Consider the following 22,849-nt stretch of genomic DNA (forward strand, 5'->3'; position numbering starts at 1 on the left):
GTGTGTGTGTGTGTGTGATACTAGGACATTATTACCTCTCAAGAACAGATTTAACCATATACATGGTTCAGTTTCACTTCAATCAAAACACACTGAAATAACTATTGTAAACTAGAGCCACTGTTCTTTGAACTCTGAATGAACTTTAAATTCTCTCCATTTAAAATTATTTAAAGGAATATATGTCCTTAAGAATTTTGATTTGAATTTAACAAATAAAATGTTATACCATGTCACTTCTGAGCAGTGAATCAGATTTTCTGCATGCAAATATAAATAAAGTAATGTATACTACAACCTCAAGGCTAACTTCTGTAATACTATTGAGTCTCTTTTTTCAGGTGATTATAAACTGGGCCTTCATGACCAAAATTATCTGGCATTTAAGCTTTAGCTAAGTCAAGTATGCCTCAAAGACTTACTCTCAAATAAATATGAGAAAGAAAAAAAAACATACCCTTTCTTCACTCTGGCAAAATCAAATGCCATCTGTCTGTAAGAGAAAGCCTTTTCATTCAAATATCTACTATAACGCCTTATGAAGGTAGACATATCATAACCTGGGGGAAGGGGCAGAAGAAGTAAAACTAATTAATACAATACCTTCCATTGTGTTTTGCTTAGCACCAATTTTTTAAAAAAACTCTCCAAATGTAAATAATGCTAGAATGAAGTCAATAAAGGCAGCAGAAAGTCCTCACTTAAAATCTTACTGCAAGCAAAAATACTTCAGGCATGAGACATTCCAAGACATTTCAATTTCGTTATGTTACCATCCAAGTAGAGAATGTCTTTTCTGATTTTTCCTTGCATTTTTGTTCACCATTTCAACTAACATGCTGTTTCAGGCTTAATACATTTAGCTATCTGAGAACTATCCATTTGCTTGGTGTGCTCATCTTATACATAATAGGCGACCAGTAACTATGATGAATGAGCATATGACCGTAGTTCAAATTTACTAATTTTACAAAGAATGTTTAAGACTGGAATCTCTTTTTTTTTAAATTAGGAAAGTATCTTTTATTTCATTGCCTTTTGTACTTTCATAAACAAACAACTATGGGTCTAGAATACTAACTGTTAAGGTAAATGTTGAAAAGGACAAAAAGTAAAATATGTAATTTATAAGCTGAGTTCTCTAACAATTAAATATTTTGAAGATCTACAAAGTAACTAATTACTTTAATATTTTTTCTTAAATACCCAACAGAACTACCAGCTTTACTAATTATATATTATGAACCTCATTTCAACAAAACAAAACAAAACCCTGCATCAAAAGCATTATCCAAAAAATTAGAGAACATATTCTCACCATGGGATCCACTTTTGTCCAAAAAATTGCTGAGATTGAACAGTGTATTTCTAGAGGCCAAGTACTGAATAAATCTCTGAAAAACAAAAACTAAGAATTAAAACCAATATTCCCAAATCATATCTTTAAACAATTTCTGATGCTAAAGGATACTGCAGATTCTCACTACGATTTTTTTTTTTTACTTAGTTATTATAAAGTTTCCTAGTCTGCTTTCTCTGAGGAGGAAAAAAGACTGAAAAGTACTCACTAAATTAGAATTAAATTTTATGATCATTCATTTTTTATATAACAAAAACACTGCAATTTAATATGATTCAGTAGGTATTCCATATAAAATGGATAATTTTTATTTTATTAATATTTTCCAAAATTAAGTATTTTTGTGAAAGCAATTTTCACTTAAAGGCACAAAAGACTGTTCCTACTGGGAAAAATAGTTTTATTGTTTCTTCTAACAATTTTGCCCATTAATGTATTTATATGGTATATACCTTTTAGGTACGAGTAATATTTAATATTCCAATGTCTCAAGAGAATGTTTAACTGCACATTTTTAAAAAAATAGCTAAACAGAAGATTAAAATTGTACTCTCGATGATTTTGAACATATATTCCTAATTAATGAAAAGTAGAAGAGCCTTCCATAAATGCCTCCCTTCCAAAACAAGAAAAGTTAAGTTTACTTCATTTACCTCATTTCCATGCACCATGAGATGATGTGTTGTGACTAAAGCTTTAAATACAACCACCCAGCTACTGTTTGTTGCCCTCTCAAAGAGTGTGTCGGCCATCTGAGGAATATTAACATTGGTCTCATTGGTAGCCTGGATCAAATCTACAAAAGCATAAGAAATCCAACAATAATATTAATCATTACATACAAAGCGCCATTTCAAATGTTAAACATTTAAGCCTGTTTACTAAAACAGAAGTCCCAAAATTGCTTTGACAATAGCTAACAACCAAATTTAAAAAATTAAGCCATAATATTTTTGCACATGCACACACAAATACATGATTTAGCCAATGCATTTGTGGTTTTTTTTAAGTTTATTTTTTTTCCATTGAATTCTCTTCTGAATTTTATCTGTTTTCTGGTACCAATGTCATTCTTTAAAATTACAAACTCAAGGAGAGCTAAGCCTCTTGTTAATTCTTCTTTTCTAGTACAATGTCTCAAACATGTACAAGCTTACTGTATACACCAAGTCAAGGCAATAACATAAATGTATTTCTTTGAAACATTAAGCAGCTAAATGCATACTTCACTTAGATTTTAAGTTTGATGAGTGCTAATAAATATATTTGCCACCTAAGTGGCAGAATGAGAGCAAATAGTAAAAAAAAAAAAAAAAAATTCTATTACACTTACCTAAGCTTCCAAAAAATACCATGCATGCATTGAATTACTATTATGTGACCTGAGTTTATAAGAGTAAACCTTTAAAATGCATTCACTGTCCACATTTACATATTATCTGTATGACTTCAGCTGTACCTCAGGGGAAATTTTTTTTTTTATATAGTAGCCAAGGTGGGCTGTCCAGCATTCAGAGAAAGTGGTGAGTGCTGTCAAAAAGTTATCTGAAGCAAAAAAAAAAAAAAAAAGTTATCTGAGGCAATCAAAGATCAACATATTAAGAAAAAGAAGCGAAGCCACACCGGGGCAGACTTCAGAGTGGTTCAGTTGATCCTTGAACCACATAGGTGTGAACTGCAAGGGTCCACTTTCACACAGGTTTTTCTTTCTTTTATAGTCCAGTACCATAAATGTATTTTCTCTTCCTTATGATTTTCTTTTTTAAAATTTTTTATTTATTTTAATGTATTTGATAGACAGAGATTACAAGTAGGCAGAGAGGCAGGCAGAGAGAGGGGGAAGCAGGTTCCCTGCTGAGCAGAGAGCCCGATGCAGGACTCAATCCCAGGATGCTGGGATCATGACCTGGGCTGAAGGGAGAGACTTTAACCCACTGAGCCATCCAGGTGCCCTTCCTTATGATTTTCTTAATAACTTTCTTTTCTCACTTTATTGTAAGGAATACAGTATTTTACACATGTAACATAAAAGAAGTACGTTAATTGACTATGTTATCAGTAAGGCTTTTGGTCAGCAGTAGGATTTTGGAGGAGTCAAAAGTTATGCTCAGATTTTTGGCTATGCAGATGGTCGACGCCCCTAACTCCCCGACATTGTTCAGGGGTCAGCTGGTGATTCCTACGGCATAGTCTGGCCTCCTCAGGATGATACTACAAGACTTCCTTCACAGGCCACACCCATCTTGCAGAGAACTCATGATACTCAGCTACAAGAAAATCCCATGCAACAAATGCAGAGACACAGACCCATCCTTTTCCTTATTCAAAATCCACACTCAGTAATCATGCAACTATGCATCTGCTTTATGCATTTCTGTATTTTACAAAAAATAAGTTTTTAGAAAGTTGATGCTCCATGTCTGAAATAAATTCTAAACTAGAGGCTATCAGTAACTGTTCCAAATTATAAATGGACCAGACCAGGCTTAGTTTTTACTTTATATTAAATTCCAGTCATCATCCCTATTCACTTTAACACCTTCCCTCAATGTTTTTCCTTTATTAGAATTCTACACATCCTTCAGGAAATCTTTCCTGGTCCCCTTAAATGAAGCCCCATATGGCCTCCTGCTGCTTTAAAACTTGAAGCATTTCGTTCCTGGTGGTTATTCAGGTTAGATGTATATGGGTCGTTAAGTTTCTACCATACCAAAGCTGCCTGATGATGGAAACAGTCACGTGAATGTCTGTTTTCTGTGCAAAGCTTTGCAGAGCACTATGGACAATAAACAATTGTTGAACAAATGGACAACCCCCCCATACTATAACCCAAAATATAAGCAAATGTTTTTTTTTTTTTTTAATTGACATATAATGTATTATATGCCCCAGGGGTACAGGTCTGTGAATCAATCAGTCTTACACGATTCACAGCAGTCACCATAGTATATACCCTCTCCAATGTCCATAACCCAGCCACCCTATCCCTCTCCCCCTGACCTCCCAGCAACCCTCAGTTTGTTTCCTGAGATTAAGAGTCTCTTATGGTTTGTCTCCCTCCCCAGTCCCATCTTGTTTCCTTTTTTCCCCTTCCTTCCCCTCATGAGCCCCCCGCCCTGCCTCTCAAATTCCTCATATCAAAGAGATCATATGATAACTGTCTTTCTCTGACATTACGCTAAACGGTTCTTTAAAAAAGAAAAATCACTAAGCTGTGACACTGTTTTCTAAGACTCTATCATGGGACTATTTTACACTTGAAATTCAGTGTCAGTCACAAACTCTTCTATTCATTTAGTTATTGAACTGGGCTCTGGGGATACAGAAACATATTGCTGGTCAGAAGAGACAAATACCTGTTCAGATAATAGAGAAAACCGTATATGAAATGAGCAAAGAGAGGCAGCAAGAGAGAGCAAAGAGAGCCCAGGTCCAGGGGCTAGCTTAGCCCTGTCTAGATGTACAACTCTGGCAAATTAAATGCCTCTTTGGCTTAGGGCCTCATCTTTAAAATGGGAAGTAATCATTGCTACATTTCAGGACTATTATAAGGGTTTTTAAAGCGTCTGAACATAGCAGGCACCCAAAATAATTGTTTGTAAATACTGCTATACACACAATGCATTATGAGAACAGAGTGGGGTACTAGGAAAGACTCCATGGGGAGGATCCTAAAGTTAGTTCTGCCATGGGAGAGGAGTGAGTAGGACATATTTACCAAGTGTGCAAAGTAGGGAGCCCTAAGAGGTGGTGAGTCCTTGGAGGACTGTGGTGGTGTGGGGGCTAGGTATACATGGGCTGGTGGTAGGAGGAACTTAACTAAAGAGCTAGGGCATGACCACTGAGGGATCTCACACATGACTGAACAGTTTGGACTTCACTCTACGGACCAACAGGAGCCCTTGGAAGTATTTTAGCATAGAGGTATAAGACTTCACTTCTACAGTCAACCACATCATTCAGTGACTACTAAATTCTATCTTCAAGGTAAGCAGAGGCATAGGATAAGGAACAATTACTTTTGTCTGGAAAGATACACTAGAAGACAGGAAAAGAGGAAGGTAGAAAGCCCAGTTGAGAGTCAGATGGGTTAACCTGGCTAATGAATAGGCAGTGGGAACAGAAGGAGATAACAAATGGAGCAGAAAGATACTCAGTTCAGGAGGCTCAACTGATGGGATTTCCAGGTGAGCAAATGGATATTAGAGGGGAAGGGAAAAGGAATTGTGAAAAATTTCAGATATCTGGTTTGGGGTCCAGTAAATGTTTTTTTTACTGAAAAGGGAAGAAAGTTGGTTTCAAAGAAGACAAACTATTTTGAACACAAACATTTGAAGTAGCTGCTGGAGATCTATGTTGAGATGTCTGATAAGGGACTGGAAGCATGTTCTAAAGTTCAGGACAAACGTTTAGCCTCAATACAAATTTGGGAGTCATCAGCAATGAAATGGGAGCTGATATCATGTAAGCTGAAGAGGTAACCCAAAAATCCTAAAAAAAAACAATGGAAACTATGTTATACATAAGTGAAGAAGTAAGAATCAGAGCTAAGAAAGACCAAATTTTAGAGATGAATGGAAGAAAAGTGAGTGAAATAACAGTCTGATGGTAAGCAGAAGCCCAGGAAAGTGAAAGAGTGAGAGCCAAATAAGAAAAGAGCTTCAAAAATTCAAGAAGCAATAAGGGGTCACCAATGTCAAAAACTATAGAGTCCTCACAAGCTGAACGTGAAGAACAGAACATGTGTAACTATGGGACTACTGCCATGGGAAGGAAATAAAGCTCAAATATAGAATACATATTTATAACATAAATAAGGGAGGAAGGTTTTTTTGTGGTTTAAAGATGGGAGACATGGTTTAAAGATGTGGTTTAAAGATGTGGTTTAAAGATGGGTTTAAGCATGTTTAACACTAAGTAGGAAAAGGCAAAAAGAGGTGAGGGTAAAAAAGAGAATAGAGATGACTTATGGGAAAGTCTAGAGGCAGAATGAACTCTAGAATTCAGGGCTCATAAGTCAGAGTTAGCCTCAAAGAGAAGGGTCACACACTAGGAGAGTAAGGATGGGTGCTAGAGTGGAAATGGAAGAATGATCAGATATAATGCCACTAAGAAGCAAGTCCTCGATAAAGAAGAAATTGTAACTTTTATTAAATCTTAACTTTAAAATATTCATTTTTTAAAAATCCCATGTCAGGGGTTGGCAAACTACTGCTTGCTCGGCAATCTGGCTTGCTTAACAAAGTTTTATTGGAACACAGCCATCCCATTTGTTTACTTACTGTCTAAGGCTTTGTTTATATACTGTTTTCATGCTACAGTGACACAGTTGAATAGTTACAACACTCAATTCAAACTAAATTCGGTGGTCCGCTAAGTCTAATATTTACTCTCTGATCCTTTAGAGAAGATGTTCGCTGACCCTCTTCCATCACTAAATGGGAAGTCTGCATCACACCCCTCTGATGCACAACAGAGATTAATGGTTGTCTCAAGCAAAAGCAATTGCGTGTTCGAACTGGGAGGTGAACTAATTACTTGTGTAGACTACTATTCTACTTGAAAGAACGACTGACAGACTTCATGGTGATTCTGACTTGGTATTCAGCAGTTACTTTCTCAACAATAAAGTGAGCCGTTACTTCAAAGAAAACAAATGACAGTACTGGTGGCCAATGATAAAATTCAATCTTTCAAGTAAAAATCAGAATTTTAGAAAAACTCTAATTTAGAAAAATTCTTACTGTGTCTGCCACAGTAAGCTTCACAATTTTCCCATTCTCTGATAAGATTGTTGGTGACATTAGTATCACTTATATTATATAATGAAATAGGAAAACATTTTGGAAGATGTATCTCAGTGAACCAATATTTTTCAAAAGACTAGTATGAAATGTTACAAAATAATACATTCGAGGCACCTGGGCCTGCCTTCAGCTCAGGTCATGATCCCAGGTTCTGGGGATATAGCCCCGCATCTGGCTCCTTGCTCTATGAGGAGCCTGCTTCTCCCTCTCCCTTTGCCTGCCAATCCCCATGCTTATGCTATCAAATAAATAAATAAAATCTTAAAAAAATACATTCAATTAATTCAAAGTAAAGATAGACCAATGCCAGTAGACTTTAATGTAACAGAGTACCAAAAAAATCCACTGATGTAGTTTCAGAATCAATATTGTGATTTAAATTTAAGAAAACATCACTTAAAGAGTTATAGTATCAAAGGATATCCACAATTTTCTGAAAAAGCTATTAAAAGTGCTTTCTGCTTTCCAACTGTGTATCTGTGTGAAGACAGATTTTCCTCATACACTTTAACTAAAACAATACATCCCAAAAGACTGAATATAGAAACAGATAGGAGCATCTATCTTCTATTGAGCAAGACATGAAAAAGATGTATAAAGATATCAAACAATAGCACTCTTCTCACCATATTTTTGCTTTGGAAAATAATTATTTTCCCTACAAGTATTCTGTGTTCAATATATCAATAGGTTTATTATTGTTATTTTAAAATAAAAATTTTAAAATTTTCTCAGTTTTGATTTCTAATACGTTAAATATTTAAAGATACAGGTCACATAATTGAAAGCTCTTTGAATTCCTAAATAATTTTAAAGTACAAAAGTATCCTGAGACCAAACAGTTTGAGAGTTGCTATTCTTGGTATAGATCTAAAAAGAGAATTGTGAGGTTGTAGAGTATCCACATATTTAACTTTACAAAGTGTTTTTACATAGTGGTTGCAACATTTATATTCTCTCCAGTAGTTTATATAAGTATCTGTCCATTGCTTTACTTGCTCACCAAATAAAGGGTTTCCATTTAAAGAATTTCAAAGACTTAAAGCATAGGCATAAACACACAGAAAAAAAAATGTTGCTGAAAATTGTAAATCTAAATGTTAAATATCTGTCATATTTTAATTCTTTAGAATTCAAAGCATTGGTTGACAGATCTGATATCTACTTAAGCTTTATGTATTTATTTGTCAGAGAAAGAGAGAGAAAGAGAAAGAGTGCGCATAAGCAGGAGGAACTGGAGGCAGAGGGACAAATAGGTTCCCCATTGAGTAGGGAACCCAATGCAGGCCTTGATCCCAGGAACCTCGGATCATGACCTGAGCCAAAGGCAAATGCTTAACCAACTGAGCCACCCAGGCATACCAGATCTGGTACCTTTTTAAAGATAGGTTTTAAAATAGCTTTATTGAAATAGAGTGGACATTAAAAAGACTGCACATATTTAAAGGATATTATTTGATAAGTTTTGACAAACATGCCTCCATAAAACTATCCTCAAAATCAAGATAATGAACATATTCATCACCCCCAAAACTTTCCTGGAGACCTTTTATAGTTCCTCCTTCCCACCCTTTGCCATTCTTTGCTGCTGTTTCCTTAGCAACCACCAATTTGCCATCAGCCAATATACCTTAGTTTGTATCTTCTAATAAAGTAAAAATTCTCTAATAAAGAGAATCATATATGGAGGGGTAGGGAGGCAAGGGAAAGGTCTGGCTTGTTTCACTTAGGATAATTATTTTGAGATTCATCCGGTTGCTACACATTTCAGTAGTTCCAATAGTTCATTCATTTTTATTACTGAGGTGTATTCTGTTACATGGACACAGCAGAATTGTTCATTCACCTATTGATGGACATCTGGAGTGATTCCAGTTTTTGATTATTACAAGTAAAGTTGCTATGAACACTTGTGTATGAGGATGTGGATGGACATATGCTTTCAATTCCTTGGGTAACTGCCTAGGAATAGACTGTTCAAATCATTTTGAAGTAAATATTTAAGAAACCGCCAAACTGTTTCCAAAATGGTTGTATCTTGTCATATTCCCAGCAGCAGTGTACTGGCACTCCAGTTTATTTTTTGCCATTCTAACAGGTGTTACATGGCGTCTCATGGTCTCATTTCTTTGCATTTCTGTAATGGCTACTAACGTTGAATACATTTTTCATGCGCTTTTTGTTACTTTATTTGCCACAGGTATAAATTCTTGCCCATTTTTATCAGATTGTTTATTTTCTAATTGTCAAACTATTTTGGATCAAGTCCACTATCAGATATATAATTTGCAAATATTTTCTCCAAGTCTATGGCTTCCAATTTCATGATTTTAACAGTGTCTTTCAAAGAACAGAAATTCTCAATTACGATGAAGTCCTGTCTACTAAGTTTTTCTTTAAGCATTCATGCTTTTGTGTCATACCTAAGAAATCTTTGCTTGAATCAAAGTCACAAAGATTTTCTCCTGTGTTTCTTCTACAGGTTTTACAGTTTTAGGATTGTATGTTTAGATCTATAATACATTGTTAGTTTTTTTTAATAAATGAAGTATGGATACAGGGTCTTTTTTTTTTTTTCATATGTCAAATTGTTCCAGCACTATTTGTTGAAAAACCTATTCTCTCCTACTTTTTATTTTCTCACTTTGTACCTTTGTCAAAAATCAACTGACCACATTTCTTGGAGTCTATTTCAGGCCTTATTCTGTTCTATTGATCTATTTGTCTGCTTTTACTCAATATCACAGTATCTTTATTAATGTAAATTTTAATGATTCTTAAAATCAGGTAGTGTTAGCCCTCTAACTCTATTCTTTTTCAAAGTAGTTTTTGTTCTTTTAAATCCTTTGTGTTTCTGTTTTACAATGAATTTATCCATTTTAACAAAAAATGTCTGCTGGGATTTTGATAGAGATTATGCTGACTATATAGATCAATTTGAGGTGATCTGGCATTTTAGCAATACTGAGTCTTCCCACGTATGTACATAGTCTGTCTCTCATGTATTTAGATCTGCTTAAATTTGTCCCAACAGTGTTGCGCAGTGTTCAGTATTCAGGTCTCGCGTGTATTTTGTCAGATTCCTTCCTAAGTATTTCATATATTTTGATGATAAATATACGGTAAATGATAAAAAAAAAAAGATGGTAAATGGTATTGTTTCTTTTTCATTTGCACTTCTAATTGTTTATTGCCAGTATTAAGAAATACAACTTACTTTTGTATATTGACTATATTGCACAACATTGCTTGATTCATCAGTTCTTTTTTGTAGATTCTCTCATAAACTCTGCATAGATGACACGATTTATGATAAAGCCAGTTTTTACTTCTTTCCAATCTTGATACTTTTTCCTTATTTTTAAAAATTATTTATTTATTTATTTATTTACTCTTGGTATTGGTATTGGCCAGAATCTCCAATGTAATCTGAAGAGCAGTGGAAAAGAACATCCCTTTCTTTATTCCTGATCTTAACAGGAAAGCATTCAGTTTATTCAGTTTCTTACTAGTAAATGTGATGTTTGCAGTAGGTTTTTCCACACATATCCTATGTCCCATTAAGGAAGTTTCCTTCTATCCCTAATTTGTTGAGAGTTTTTTAATCATAAATGGATGTTGGATTTTGTCAAATATTTTTCTCTATCGAGATGATCATATAGTTTTTCCTTTTCAGTCTATTATGGTAAATTACATTGATTTTTTTGGTAAATATTTTACTGATTTATTTGAGAGGGAGAAAGTGCACAAATGGGGGAGAAGCAGAGGGTGAAGCACAAGCAGACTCCCCGCTTAGCACAGAGCCGGACACAGGGTTCGATCCCACAGCCCTGAGATCATGACCTGAGCTGAAATTAAGAGTTGGATGCTTAACCAACTGAGCCACACAGGAGCCCCTACATTGATTACTTTTCAAATGTTAAAGTAACCTTGCATTCTTGGGATAAACTCTTTTGGTCTTGATATTTTATCTATCAGTCAGAAGAATATGTGAGTCTTCCTCTCAGGGTCATGCATTTGAGCCCCACGTTGGGTGTAGAGATTATGTAAATAAATAAAACATTTAAAAAAATAATTTTTACATTTATTTTCATGGGGGGGTATCAGTCCATAGTTTTTTTTTCCTTTAATATCTTTGCCTGGTTCTGCAATCAGAGTAATGGTCTCATAAAATCAGTATTCTCTCATTTTCAATTTTCTGGAAGAGACTGTGTAGAATTGGGATTATTTCTTTTTTAAATGTTTGGTAGTCTTCTGGGCTGGAATTTTTCTTTGATAGAATGTTTTTAACCATGACTTAAATTCCTTTAATAGATATATAGGGAGACTGAATGAATCTGGGTAGTTTGTCTTTTTTTTTTTTTTTTAATTTTTTAAAATTTATTTTCAGCGTAACAGTATTCATTGTTTTTGCACCACATCCAGTGCTCCATGCAATACGTGCCCTCTCCAATACCCACCACCTGGTTCCCCCAACCTTGGAAGTCTGTCTTTTTTAACACATTCACCCCTTTCATATAAGGTATTATATTGGCATCAAGTTGTCAGCAGTATTCCCCTATTGTTCTATTAACATCTATAGAATAAGTATTGATGTCATCTCATAATTACCTGATATTGGTAATTTGTCTTTTTTTTTTTTTTCTCTTTCTTTCTGATCAGTCTGGGTAAAGTCATTTCAATTGTATCAATCTTTCTAAAGACTCAGCTCCATCTCTGCAATTCAGAGGAAACTCCAGTTCAGGTTGGGTCCTCCCCTTCGTGCTACAGCCTGGAACCTCTCTCTTGACAGTAAGCTGGGACGATCCCAGAACTCACTTTGTTCTCCATCTCACAGGGATCACTGCATCCCACCGCCTGATGTCCAGTACACTGAAAACAGTTATTCAATATACTCTGTCTAGCATCTCAGTTATTTCAGTCAGAAGGGTAAATATAAACCCTGTTATTCCATCTTGCCACAATGTCTAAGTCTGTCTTTTTGGTAGTTTTAAGCAACTGAAAATATATTAGAAAATCTCTCTGAGGCAAGAAAGTATCAACAAAATTAGAGAATAAAAGAAACAGATACAAGTGGAAAAAGAACTTTAACTTTTGAGAGTTGTAAATAATTGCTCACTAAAATAAGACAATGGCAACAAACCTGAATAGCTCTCAAATTCTTGAACACCTATGTCTTTTTCCACTACTACATGAGACTCTCACCCACTTCCACCATGTGGAAAGGTAGCACATGACAGGGCCCTTGTTACCTCTTACCTGGACTGCTCTGTAACCTATTCTCTGGATCACCTCCAGCCCAACTAGACACACTTGTGGAAAAATAACTGCCTAAGTATACAGTTCTGATCTTGGCAGTCACATGCTCAAAAACCCCTTGGGGCCTCCTTCTGTCCACTGCATTAAATACAATTACCTCAGCCCTGAGTAAAAGACCTTTTATCAGGAGCAGCTACTTTCCTACTCTTTGCTGTGAGTTGTGCACCAACAATACGGTATCGACACTTTTCACGTTGCTCTTATTGCCTAGAATGACGCTGCCTTTACTCTTTTGTGATCTCAGCTCTTAAAGCAATCTCAAATACTATAACCTCCAAGAAGTCTCTTCTAACATTGGTCTCAGATGGAGAAGATGCTTTAAGTTTTCTCTTCCATGCAGAGTAGGGCAAAGGATGCTGGAATTGGGTCCACAGACCTGGTTTACAACCTAGCTCTGCTACTTATGGACAAGTTCATTTGACCACTCTGTGGCTCTGTATTTTCACCCTGAAATGGGAGTAATATTAACTACCTTATAGGACAGACATTGTCACTTGTGCTAATCTTTCATATCTTCATGACAGTCCTTATTACATAAAATTATAATTGCTAATTTACATATGTCTTTGCTCTACCGGAACTCAAGATCCAGTTAGTAGGAATGAGGTCAGTATCTGTATCTTTTGATCCCTGGTACCTAACACAGGCACTGGCATATAAAAGACACTTAATAGGTGAGACGGCTATGACTGGGTTAGCATTATCTGCTTCAATATAAAGTACTTTCATACTAAAGCTGATAGTTGTATTAAAGGTCTATTTCTTCCCATAATTCTTACTGGATACAACTGAATCACCAAATTAGACAGAAAGACTTACTTTCTATGTCATTGATTTATATATACTTTTATCAGCAGCTTAAATTTAGAAAGGGAACTTATATTCCATGTTTAAATCTCTCCCTAAGTTTAATTACAAGATTCTGTCACACCCCACTAGAACAGCAATTTTCCTTAGACTGAATGCCAGAAAGGGGAACAAAGACTGATCATTCCTTCATCTACAATCATCTTCTAAACTTACCCTCCCCAAAAAGAGACTGAGGAGCTACAGACAACATCCAGCGATACACTAATACACAGATTTTAGACATTAACGTCTCAGAGTGTTTGCCACATGAAATTATATGTAAATTTATTAACGGTTCTTTTAAATTTTTATCTTTTTTTTCCTTCCCTCTCTACTCTTTCCCTCCCCTCCTACTAGTTAACAACATTGGAGAACGCAAACATTTGAAAACAGAAGGTAATCTTTCTAATGTGGGCAATATAAAAAGCTAATGATGCTGATGGTCTAAGGTTGTTTGGGCTCAGAATGAATGGCAGACATCAGTGGCTGCCTCACCAATACCTATTTCCTTCTCTCTTCTTCCTTACCAGCAAATGCCACCCATCCCCCCTGCCTGGCCCACCCATCAGAAAAGCCAAAAAATGCCAGATATGTGCCATCCCTATTTTCCTTGTAGCTACACATGGACACATGAAAAGCAGTCCTTTGGAATAAGCAGTATCGTATAATTAACAGAGTGGACACATGCCTCCCCTCCTTCAGTGGACACAGCTGTGTCTGCATGGGACGTCATGGTCATCTTGAGACAGGAGGATGGACTTGAGCAAGCTGGAGTCAGCAGTGGGGACACATGAAAAGCCCCTAGGTCTTCGGTGCTGTTGCTGAGCTGCTAATCGAACCCTGGAATCACCCCACCTCCAGACTTCTTGTTAAGGAAGATAGTAAATTGGCTCATTAGTTCCAGACTTGGGGCATTCCATCACTTGCAGTCAGAAGAATCCTAAGGGATACAAAACTGCAACAAAACACCGCAAAAAGGAGCCAGGCCCATGACTTCTACAGTGTCTTCCAGCTCCAGTATCACTGGAGTGTCACATTGTTTCTGCCCTTCTACAGAGTTACACCACCCCCAGCAGTGCCTTCCCTTGAGATAAGGGGTCCTTTGTGTAGAAGCTCTGTTTCGAGTGAATTGGTTATAGGAACTAGTATACAGAGCATAGATGAAAGGATCACATTTTGGGAAAGAGAAAGAGAATATCCTTATCCTATGCAGAGAGAAGAACTAATAATATGAAATAATTTTATAAAATACAAATTTTGCATATAGAACTTCTGAAGTGACATGGGGAAGACTGGAAAATAATCAGAACAAAAATATGAAGTAGGTAGCTAGAAACCCCAAAGGTTGGGGAGAGGTGCTGGGAGAACTGTAGCCAGTCCGGTAGGCAGGGCTGGGCATGTGGAATGAAATGACCTCGTGAGGGTTGAGGTGGGAGCGATCCCTAGAGGGGAGGTGCTGAGAGTCGCATAAATGACAGCAAAGGTGGGACAGCAGCGTGAGAGTTGATGACCCTCAACTGTTAAGTGTAGACAACAAGGCTGAATGGGGCAGGAAATAAGAGAAGAAATACCTGTGGCTTTACAGAAACCAGTGAGGGAGCAGCTTAGAAATGTGACCTATATGATGAACAGTATTTGCAGAACTTACTAACAGTATCCTTCTTCAAATAAGTTCTCCTTTAAATAAAAGGTACAAAATGTGAGTTTTTAAATGTTTTTCACTTAATTTAGTCAATATAGCTACATAAAACTTTATTTGTATTTTTATATTATTACAATGTGAACTTTAATGTAACCTAGTTTCTACACTGGGTAAACTATTTCTAAACTATTTTTTTGTATCTCAAAGAAAACTATGTATACTTTGTAACTTTCTTGTGGTCCTTTGCAGAAACGTGTACAACAAAAATCTTCTTCCGCTATTTGTTCTCCTATAGGATGCTGGCAACTTCGAAATAAGGAGATGCAGTACACCGCATAGTTAAGTCATTCAGTTAAGGTTCTGGAGCCAGACCAGACCCATCCAGTTCAATTACCATCTGTTATTTAATAACTGTGTGACCTTGAGCAATGTTGCTTCTCTTAACTTCCATTTCTGCATTACTATGATGGAGCTAATAATGGTACCTATCTGACAGCTATTTTATTAAAGTGGGTAGGGCAAGCAAAATATCTAGCACAGAGCCTGAGACATAAGAGACAGATATCAAAGCTCCATAAATATGTATTTTCACACATATAAACACATATATTAATATATACAAAATAACATAATGGATATAAATCCATTATTATATAAATAGTATCTAAATTTACACAGAGATATACATACTCTACTATACACATAGCATAATGCTCACTAAAAGGGATGGATACACATATACACAACTATAATTAGATTCACCGTTTGGCTACTTATATCAGAAAAGAATTGGCATACTTTGTTAATTCACTGAACTCACTCATTAACAAATACTCACTGAATGCTTATCATGTGCCCAGCAGAGATAAGTACTGTGGTGGAAAATAAAATAAGGGGATAGAGAACAATAGTGGGTACTGTTTCAGACAGAGTGACAAGAAAAGGCTTCCTGAAGGAAATAACATTTAAAGAGACATAAACACAGCAAGGAGGGAAAGAGAAGCAGTGTAGGGGAGGCATGTGCTTATATATATGTTGTTTCTCTTTCTACCCACTTTCTCCTACTCTGTCCTTCTCTGCTTTGACTTCACTCCCAACCACGGGGAATGCCATGTCTTATGTAATGTTTGACCTACAACCAAAGGTAGGTCTGTTGTCTGTGTCCTCAGAATTATTTCAAACATTTAGGCATCATGGCAAACTATACCCAAAAGTATTCTAAACATGGGTCAGTTTGAGAAGCAGGCATCAGCAACTTTTTGAAGTGCGTATTATAAATTATTATGATTCTTCTGACCCACTGGAGTAGAGCAGATGCTGACCATGCCCTTCCTCAGTGTAACATCATGAGTCACAAAGCATCAAGGAGCCAGCTTAAGTGCCCAACCACCTGCCTGTGTGGATCTGAGAATCTGAGCCCAGGGCCATGTACCACATATTGTGCGAGACTGGAGTCTGGAAAATAGGTAAGCACCCTATGTGCCAAATGCTGCATCCTCAGTTAACTCTGGTTAAGACTCTGGTGGTGGTAGAAAATCATTAGGACGGGGTGCCATTAAGCATTTGCCTTCAGCTCAGGTTATGATCCCAGGGTCCTGGGATTGAGTCCTGCATCAGGCTCTCTCCTCAGTGGAGATTCTGCTTCTCCCTCCCCACTGCCCCAACCCCTCATGTTCTATCTCAAAAACAAACAAACAAACAAACAAACACCAAATAAATAAAATCTTTAAAAAAATCATTAGGACACAAATTGGAAGTTTGTGTTTTTGTCTTTTAGGGTCCATCCACAGCCTGCTCTGACATTAACAATGTAACCTTTAAGCAAGTCACTGGATTTCTTTAGCTCAGAGTCTTCATCCATGAGGGAGAAATAATCACCTATGACCACTAGCTATAATACTACATTGCCTTTTTTTTTTAAGATTTTATTTATTTATTTATTTATTTGAGAGAGAGAGAAAGACAGTGAGAGAGAGCATGAGAGGGAAGGTCAGAGGGAGAAGCAGACTCCCCATGGAGCAGGAAGCCTGATGCAGGACTCCATCCCAGGACTCTGGGATCATGACCCGAGCTGAAGGCAGTCGCTCAACCAACTGAGCCACCCAGACACCCAACTATGTTGCTTTTATATCTTATCCTCTTCTGAATGTTTTGTTATAAATTACCATATGGTTCTCAAAAGAACTCTATGGTTTAAGGACCAGATGACAATTTATATGAATAGAACTTTAAAAGGACATGTAAAAAGTAGATAGCACTATAGAGGTACAAGATGACATTTGTAGCAGGCCACTGAAACAGAAGATCTTGGTGTTCTGGGCAATTCACAAAGAATCTCAAGCCAGTTCTCTAAGCTGGCAGTAATTGCTGGAAGGATGGCCTTTACTGACTTCATTGCCAGGGAGATTTTAGAAGATATGTGCTGTGTGGGTTTCTCCTTTCCTTCTACTGCCACACGACGATCAATGACCTGTGTCTAGTCTTCAGGGGCGTCAGGTAAATTCACTCATGTCCCATTTACTTCATGACCTTAAGTTTTGTTTTTGTTTTTTCACAGAGCCTAGGTCTAAAAATAAGCACAAGGGGTTTACAATTAAATCATCGCAAAAAACAATATTCGAGGGGTCTCTCGAGAAGAGTTTGCCGTGTTCGTAAATTTACCATATCCCAGCACTATCAACCCTGCATGTCTTTTTGAATATCTAACCTAAGTTCTTCATGCTCTGAACACGGCCCATCACTTCATATTCAGTCTTCAGAAAGGACAAGCCACTTCATCCTAAGTTAAGTCTTAATATGCAATGCCTCCTTTTTGAGTGTTCTCGGGCCATTAAGAAAAGCAGCATTTCATAGTGGGGACCCAAACAGCAGAAAGGCGGCATCGGTGTTCTGTTCCAATCAAGCTCCCTACCAACATATGTGCAGCTTATGTTTCCTAAAAATAAACAGTATCCCAAAATGGCAACTCTTGCTGCAGACACTCAAGACTTTTCCCCTTTGCTGTAGCTACAGCCTGAACTCTAGAATGTCCCAAATTCATATCCGTCTTTCACTCCATGGCTAGTGCAGGGCTGGATTTTATCTACCTTCCATTCCTGCTCCTCCCCTAGGCAGGATTCCTTGGCAACACTTCCCAACATTATCCTATGTCTTTGACCTTACCCAACATCTTACTTTTATTTTTCAGAACACTTTATGGAATTTCCTAGAAGGAAACATCCAAAAAAACCACCTAATCCTGTTTTCTTTCTGAAATACCAAGGAATACAACTCTAGTTCTTTTTTTTTTTTTTAAAGATTTTATTTATTTGACAGACAGAGATCACAAGTAGGCAGAGAAGCAGGTGGAGAGAGAGGAGGAAGCAGGCTCCCCGCTGAGCAGAGAGCCCGATGCGGAGCTCAATCCAAGGACCCTGGGATCATGACCTGAGCTGAAGGCAGAGGCTTAACCCACTGAGCCACCCAGGCGCCCCACAACTCTAGTTCTTAATACATTTTTATTATTTAAGTATAAAACTTTACTGCAGTAAAAGGAAGAAAAAGAATATTAAAGTGAAGTGAAAAGAACATGTAAGCCTCCCCTCCACACAGATGCTTAATTCCTGAGGGGGGAGAAAGAAGAGGAAAAACTGAGAAAATTTTCTCTATTTGCTTGAGAGGCACTGAACAGTGAGTTGCTGAGACTACATTTACTGATGAGCTGATGTAGGGGGAAAAGTAATCATCAGAAATTCAGATATAGGGGCGCCTGGGTGGCTCAGTGGGGCCCTAGGATCGAGCCCCAAAGTGGGCTCTCTGCTGAGCAGGGAGCCTGCTCCCTCCTCTCTCTCCACCTGCTTCTCTGCCTACTTGTGGTCTCTGTCTGTCAAATAAATAAATAAATAAAATCTTAAAAAAAAAAAAAAGAAATTCAGATGTAACAAGTAGCAGTAGCAGCAGCAAGGTAAATCAGTAAGTTGACTCCTAAAACACAGGGTCTTCTCACTATCTCTTCTTTTGCTCCCAGCCCTGAATAGAGGAGGACCCCCACCAGGCTAACTGAGACCACTCTCTTCCATTCGATGGCCAGAAAGAAAGAATTAAGTCCCTGGTTCCATAACAGATGAGGGGGGTTGGGAGGGAAATATCTTTTTGATGACCCATAATGGAATTCACTATCTTTAACCCTAAATATATTGCAACAGCAGTTTCTTTGGTGGTTAGTCCTAAGCTTCACTATTCTCCAGGTACATTATGATTACTACAGGCTCTGGTGAGACATGTAAGGAACTTAAATACTGATCAGAACATTGTTCTAGAGGAAGGTGTTATCTAAGATTTACAAAGCTTCAATGTCATAACTGGCATCAAAATGTGATATACTGCTCATGTCCATTTCTTTAGATAAGCTAAATCAAAATATAACCATGTTTCCTATTACATAATGCTTCATTATTATTCATTTTTAATAGCTTTTTTTAAAGATACCTTAACATCTCTTTGGCACTCAGAGCTAAGAGCAAGTCAAGTTAAATATATTTATAAAATCTTCTGGGTCACACAGTTAATTTTTGTCACAGAAAAAGCTAAACCTCTCTTGTGTGTATCAGCAAAGTCTAAAAACTTAGGACTAAAGAGTTTATCACACCACAACTCTTCCTGCCATTCATACCCGTCCCACAATCTGTGTCTAGAACTTCATGCAATTAGTCCACAGTAATAGACACATCACTATACAATTTCAAAGGAGCAAGTTAGGTTTTAACTTCTCAAACCTTTTGTTGTGGCTACTTCTTCTTATCCTATTCTGTAATTTCTGACCTCATTTTAATTTCCCTTCATTCATATGGTATAAAAAAATCTGGCCCTGTTATTTCCCACCAAAAATTTACTCTTTCGTGGTTGAACTCTTTAAAACTCTCCATGTCTAAATGCTCGAAGCATGTTCTGCAGACAAAAATCTTCCCAAATGTAGGATATGCCGGCCATCAGTTTCACTCCATTCTCTCCAAATTTAATTCTTCTCAGTTGTGCCCATGTCCCTACAAACATTTTAGGCTCACCACTAAGAAGTATGATATATAACTTTCCAAGTGTTAAGTTCCCTGGTGCTCAGTCTAGAAGTTTCTTAGCTTTGGTACTACTGACATTTTTGGGCTAGATAGTTCTTGGTTGGAGGGGGCGTGGGGACGGTGCTCTCCTGTGCATTGCAGGATGGTCAGTAGTTCCCCTGTCCTCTACCCATGAAATGGCAGTAGCACCTTCCCTCCCCCAGTCAAGACTGTCAAAACCATCCCCAGATAGTGTCAATTTTCCCCTTTGGTACAAAACTGCCCCCTGTTGAGGACCGTTGTCTAGAATAGGAGTGTGGAGGTCTCAGGAGATCAAGTCAGGCTAGAGTAGGGCCCCCAGGAAACTGTCCCAGCTTATAATCAATATTTTCTCCAGTTTTGGTTGTGGGCAGAGGACTGTGCTGTATGAGTAACAATCTACATGAATGAAATATACAGCATTTACTTTTAGCATTAATTGTCATAACCAAATAATATTTACAGAAAAGAGACTCACACTTAATTAAGGACAGGAGTGCCCAGCTTTTGAAGGGTTATGATCTAAAGTTTACAAGTATACTTAGAATCAAGAATCCATTCAGTTGCAGGGCACACGGGTGGCCCTGTGGGTTAAGCCTCTGCCTTCGCCTTAGGTCATTATCTCAGAGTCCTACGATTGCCCCCCACCCTCCCCACATTGGGCTCTCTGCTCAGCAGGGAACCTGATTCCCCCTCTCCCCCGCCCCCTTGCCTGCCTCTCTGCCTACTTGTGATTTCTCTCTCTCTGTCAAATAAATAAATAAAATCTTAAAAAAAAAAAAAAACACATTCAGCTGAACTATCCAAAATAACCACTGTTGTCTCAGTTTAAAAAAAAAAAAAAAGGCTTAACAACATCAGCAATTTCATATAATTCAACCTAGTAATTTCTTTCTGTAGCAATGGTAGGTTCCCATAAAATCCTATTGAAATATTCTCTCAAAGTCCCCGGGTACTACTGACTTCATTTTCATTTTCCCCAAGAGCAGTCATTGCTTCTGTTGAGGCTGTCACCTCTCCAGGCCAAGTGGAACAAGATGCACACAGCCTCAGAACTGTTTTGACCCTGCAGTCCAAGGACAGAGAGGCCTATTTCCCATGTTTCTCTAAAGCTCTTTTCTCCCATTTGTGTAGATCCCCAAAATAAAGACAAATGATGAGTCTTTGGATATACAAAAGACAGAAGACTCATCTATAGTTGGCAATATGACAAAGATTACTAGCCAACTCTTTCTCTCTCTCTCTCTCTCTCTCTCTCTCTCTCTCACACACACATACACACACACACATACATACAGCATCAAGGGAAAAACAGATGAAGAAAGAAAAAAGAATTGCACTTGTTGGAGGTAAAAAAAAATACTAGAGATAACAGATAACTGAAGGGCATACACTTTGAGCAGCAACTGTCTATCACAGATGACAGTGAGGGTTTTGAAGTAGATTAAAGGGTTCTCTATCAATCAACAATCAACTCTGAAACCAGTAAATCATCCCAAAGATGACTACCATGGTCTACCACTCCCCACAAATGTTCTGAAATAGGAAGTGGTGGCAGGAATTCTGGACTCAAAAATCCTCGAGATACGGATTTTAAATGTGAAGTTTTATGGGTCACAAAGCTCGCATTACTGAGTCAGAGAAGTAGCTCCCTTGAACTCTGATACCCTCTATACCTTCCTTCCATTTGGTGACAAGACAGTCCCATTTTCCCTCAACTCTGAAGAAAGATGAGCCCTCCCCGCCTTTCTAGCCACAGCTCATTCTGGGCTCCCGCCCCCTTGGCCTTTCTCCCTACTTACTCCCTACATCTTTAAATTTTCTTTCGATTATACCCTCTCCATTATATCTTTTTAAAAAATATTTTATTTATTTATTTGAAAGAGAGAAAGAGCATGTGTGGGGGCTGGGATCAGAGGGAGAAGCAGACTCCCTGCTGAGCAGGGAGCCCCATGCGGGACTTGATCCTGGGACCTTGGGATCATGATCTGAGCCGAAGGTGGATGCTTAACCAATTGAGCCACCCAGGTGCCCCCTCCTCTGTATCTTTTAAACATGTGCTTAATATAGTCCATTTCTGAGAACAAAGAAACATGAAATCCCTCTTTTGACTCCGAGATACACTCTAGACTCCCTAAACTCACAACTTCTCTGTTTCTTCACTCGTGCCTCTGGAATCCACTACAACTTGTCAGTTCCTATGAGCCTCTAGGAAATGACTGTAATCCTCACTGAATCTGCTCCAGGGTCAGCAGTGATCACTAAACTGCCAAAACCAATGAAAACTCTCTAGTTCCCAACCTAATGCATTTCATGTCCCACTGGACAATACTGACCTCATTTTTAAAGTTGTATGTTTGGGATAGGGGAGAACCACCCTTTTTTGGCCCTTTCCTTATCTCCCCTTTTCCTTCTCAGTTGCCACCAAGGCTCTTCTTCTTCCTCCAATCCCTTAAGTAATGGGTGTCCCCAAGACCACTTTCTCAGTCCTTCTCCTTTCTCAGTCAAGACTCTCTTTTTAAGCAATATTTTTTTAAAGATTTTATTCATTTATTTGACACAGAGAGAGAGATCACAAGTAGGCGGGGGGGGGGGGGAAGCAGGCTCCCTGCCGAGCAGAGAGCCCGATGTGGGGCTTGATCCCAGGACCCTGAGACCATGACCCAAGCCAAAGGCAGAGGCCCAACCCACTGAGCCACCCAGGCACCCCTAAGCAATCTTTTCAATGCCTCTGCTTCCACTAGACCTAGATAATCTAAAAGAGACTAGCAACACAAAAATGGAAATCATTACCTCCTCAAAC

At 37.8% G+C, this 22,849-nt stretch overlaps 1 protein-coding gene across 1 annotated transcript in view; it reads right to left on the reverse strand.

Annotated features, from left to right (window-relative positions):
• LOC111147548 (synaptosome associated protein 91) overlaps positions 1-22,849 on the reverse strand; it is a 148,688-nt gene that overhangs the window by 98,583 nt on the left and 27,256 nt on the right. The window contains exons 3-5 of the mRNA XM_022503640.1: positions 2,014-2,156; positions 1,319-1,394; positions 458-560 (exon numbers count right to left, since the gene is read on the reverse strand). Of these exons, the coding sequence (XP_022359348.1) occupies positions 458-560; positions 1,319-1,394; positions 2,014-2,156 (322 nt within the window). The remainder of the gene's footprint in view (positions 1-457; positions 561-1,318; positions 1,395-2,013; positions 2,157-22,849) is intronic.

Source organism: Enhydra lutris, unplaced genomic scaffold, assembly GCF_002288905.1.
Source record: "Enhydra lutris kenyoni isolate GAN:26980312 unplaced genomic scaffold, ASM228890v2 scaffoldscaffold17, whole genome shotgun sequence".
NCBI lineage: Eukaryota > Metazoa > Chordata > Mammalia > Carnivora > Mustelidae > Enhydra > Enhydra lutris.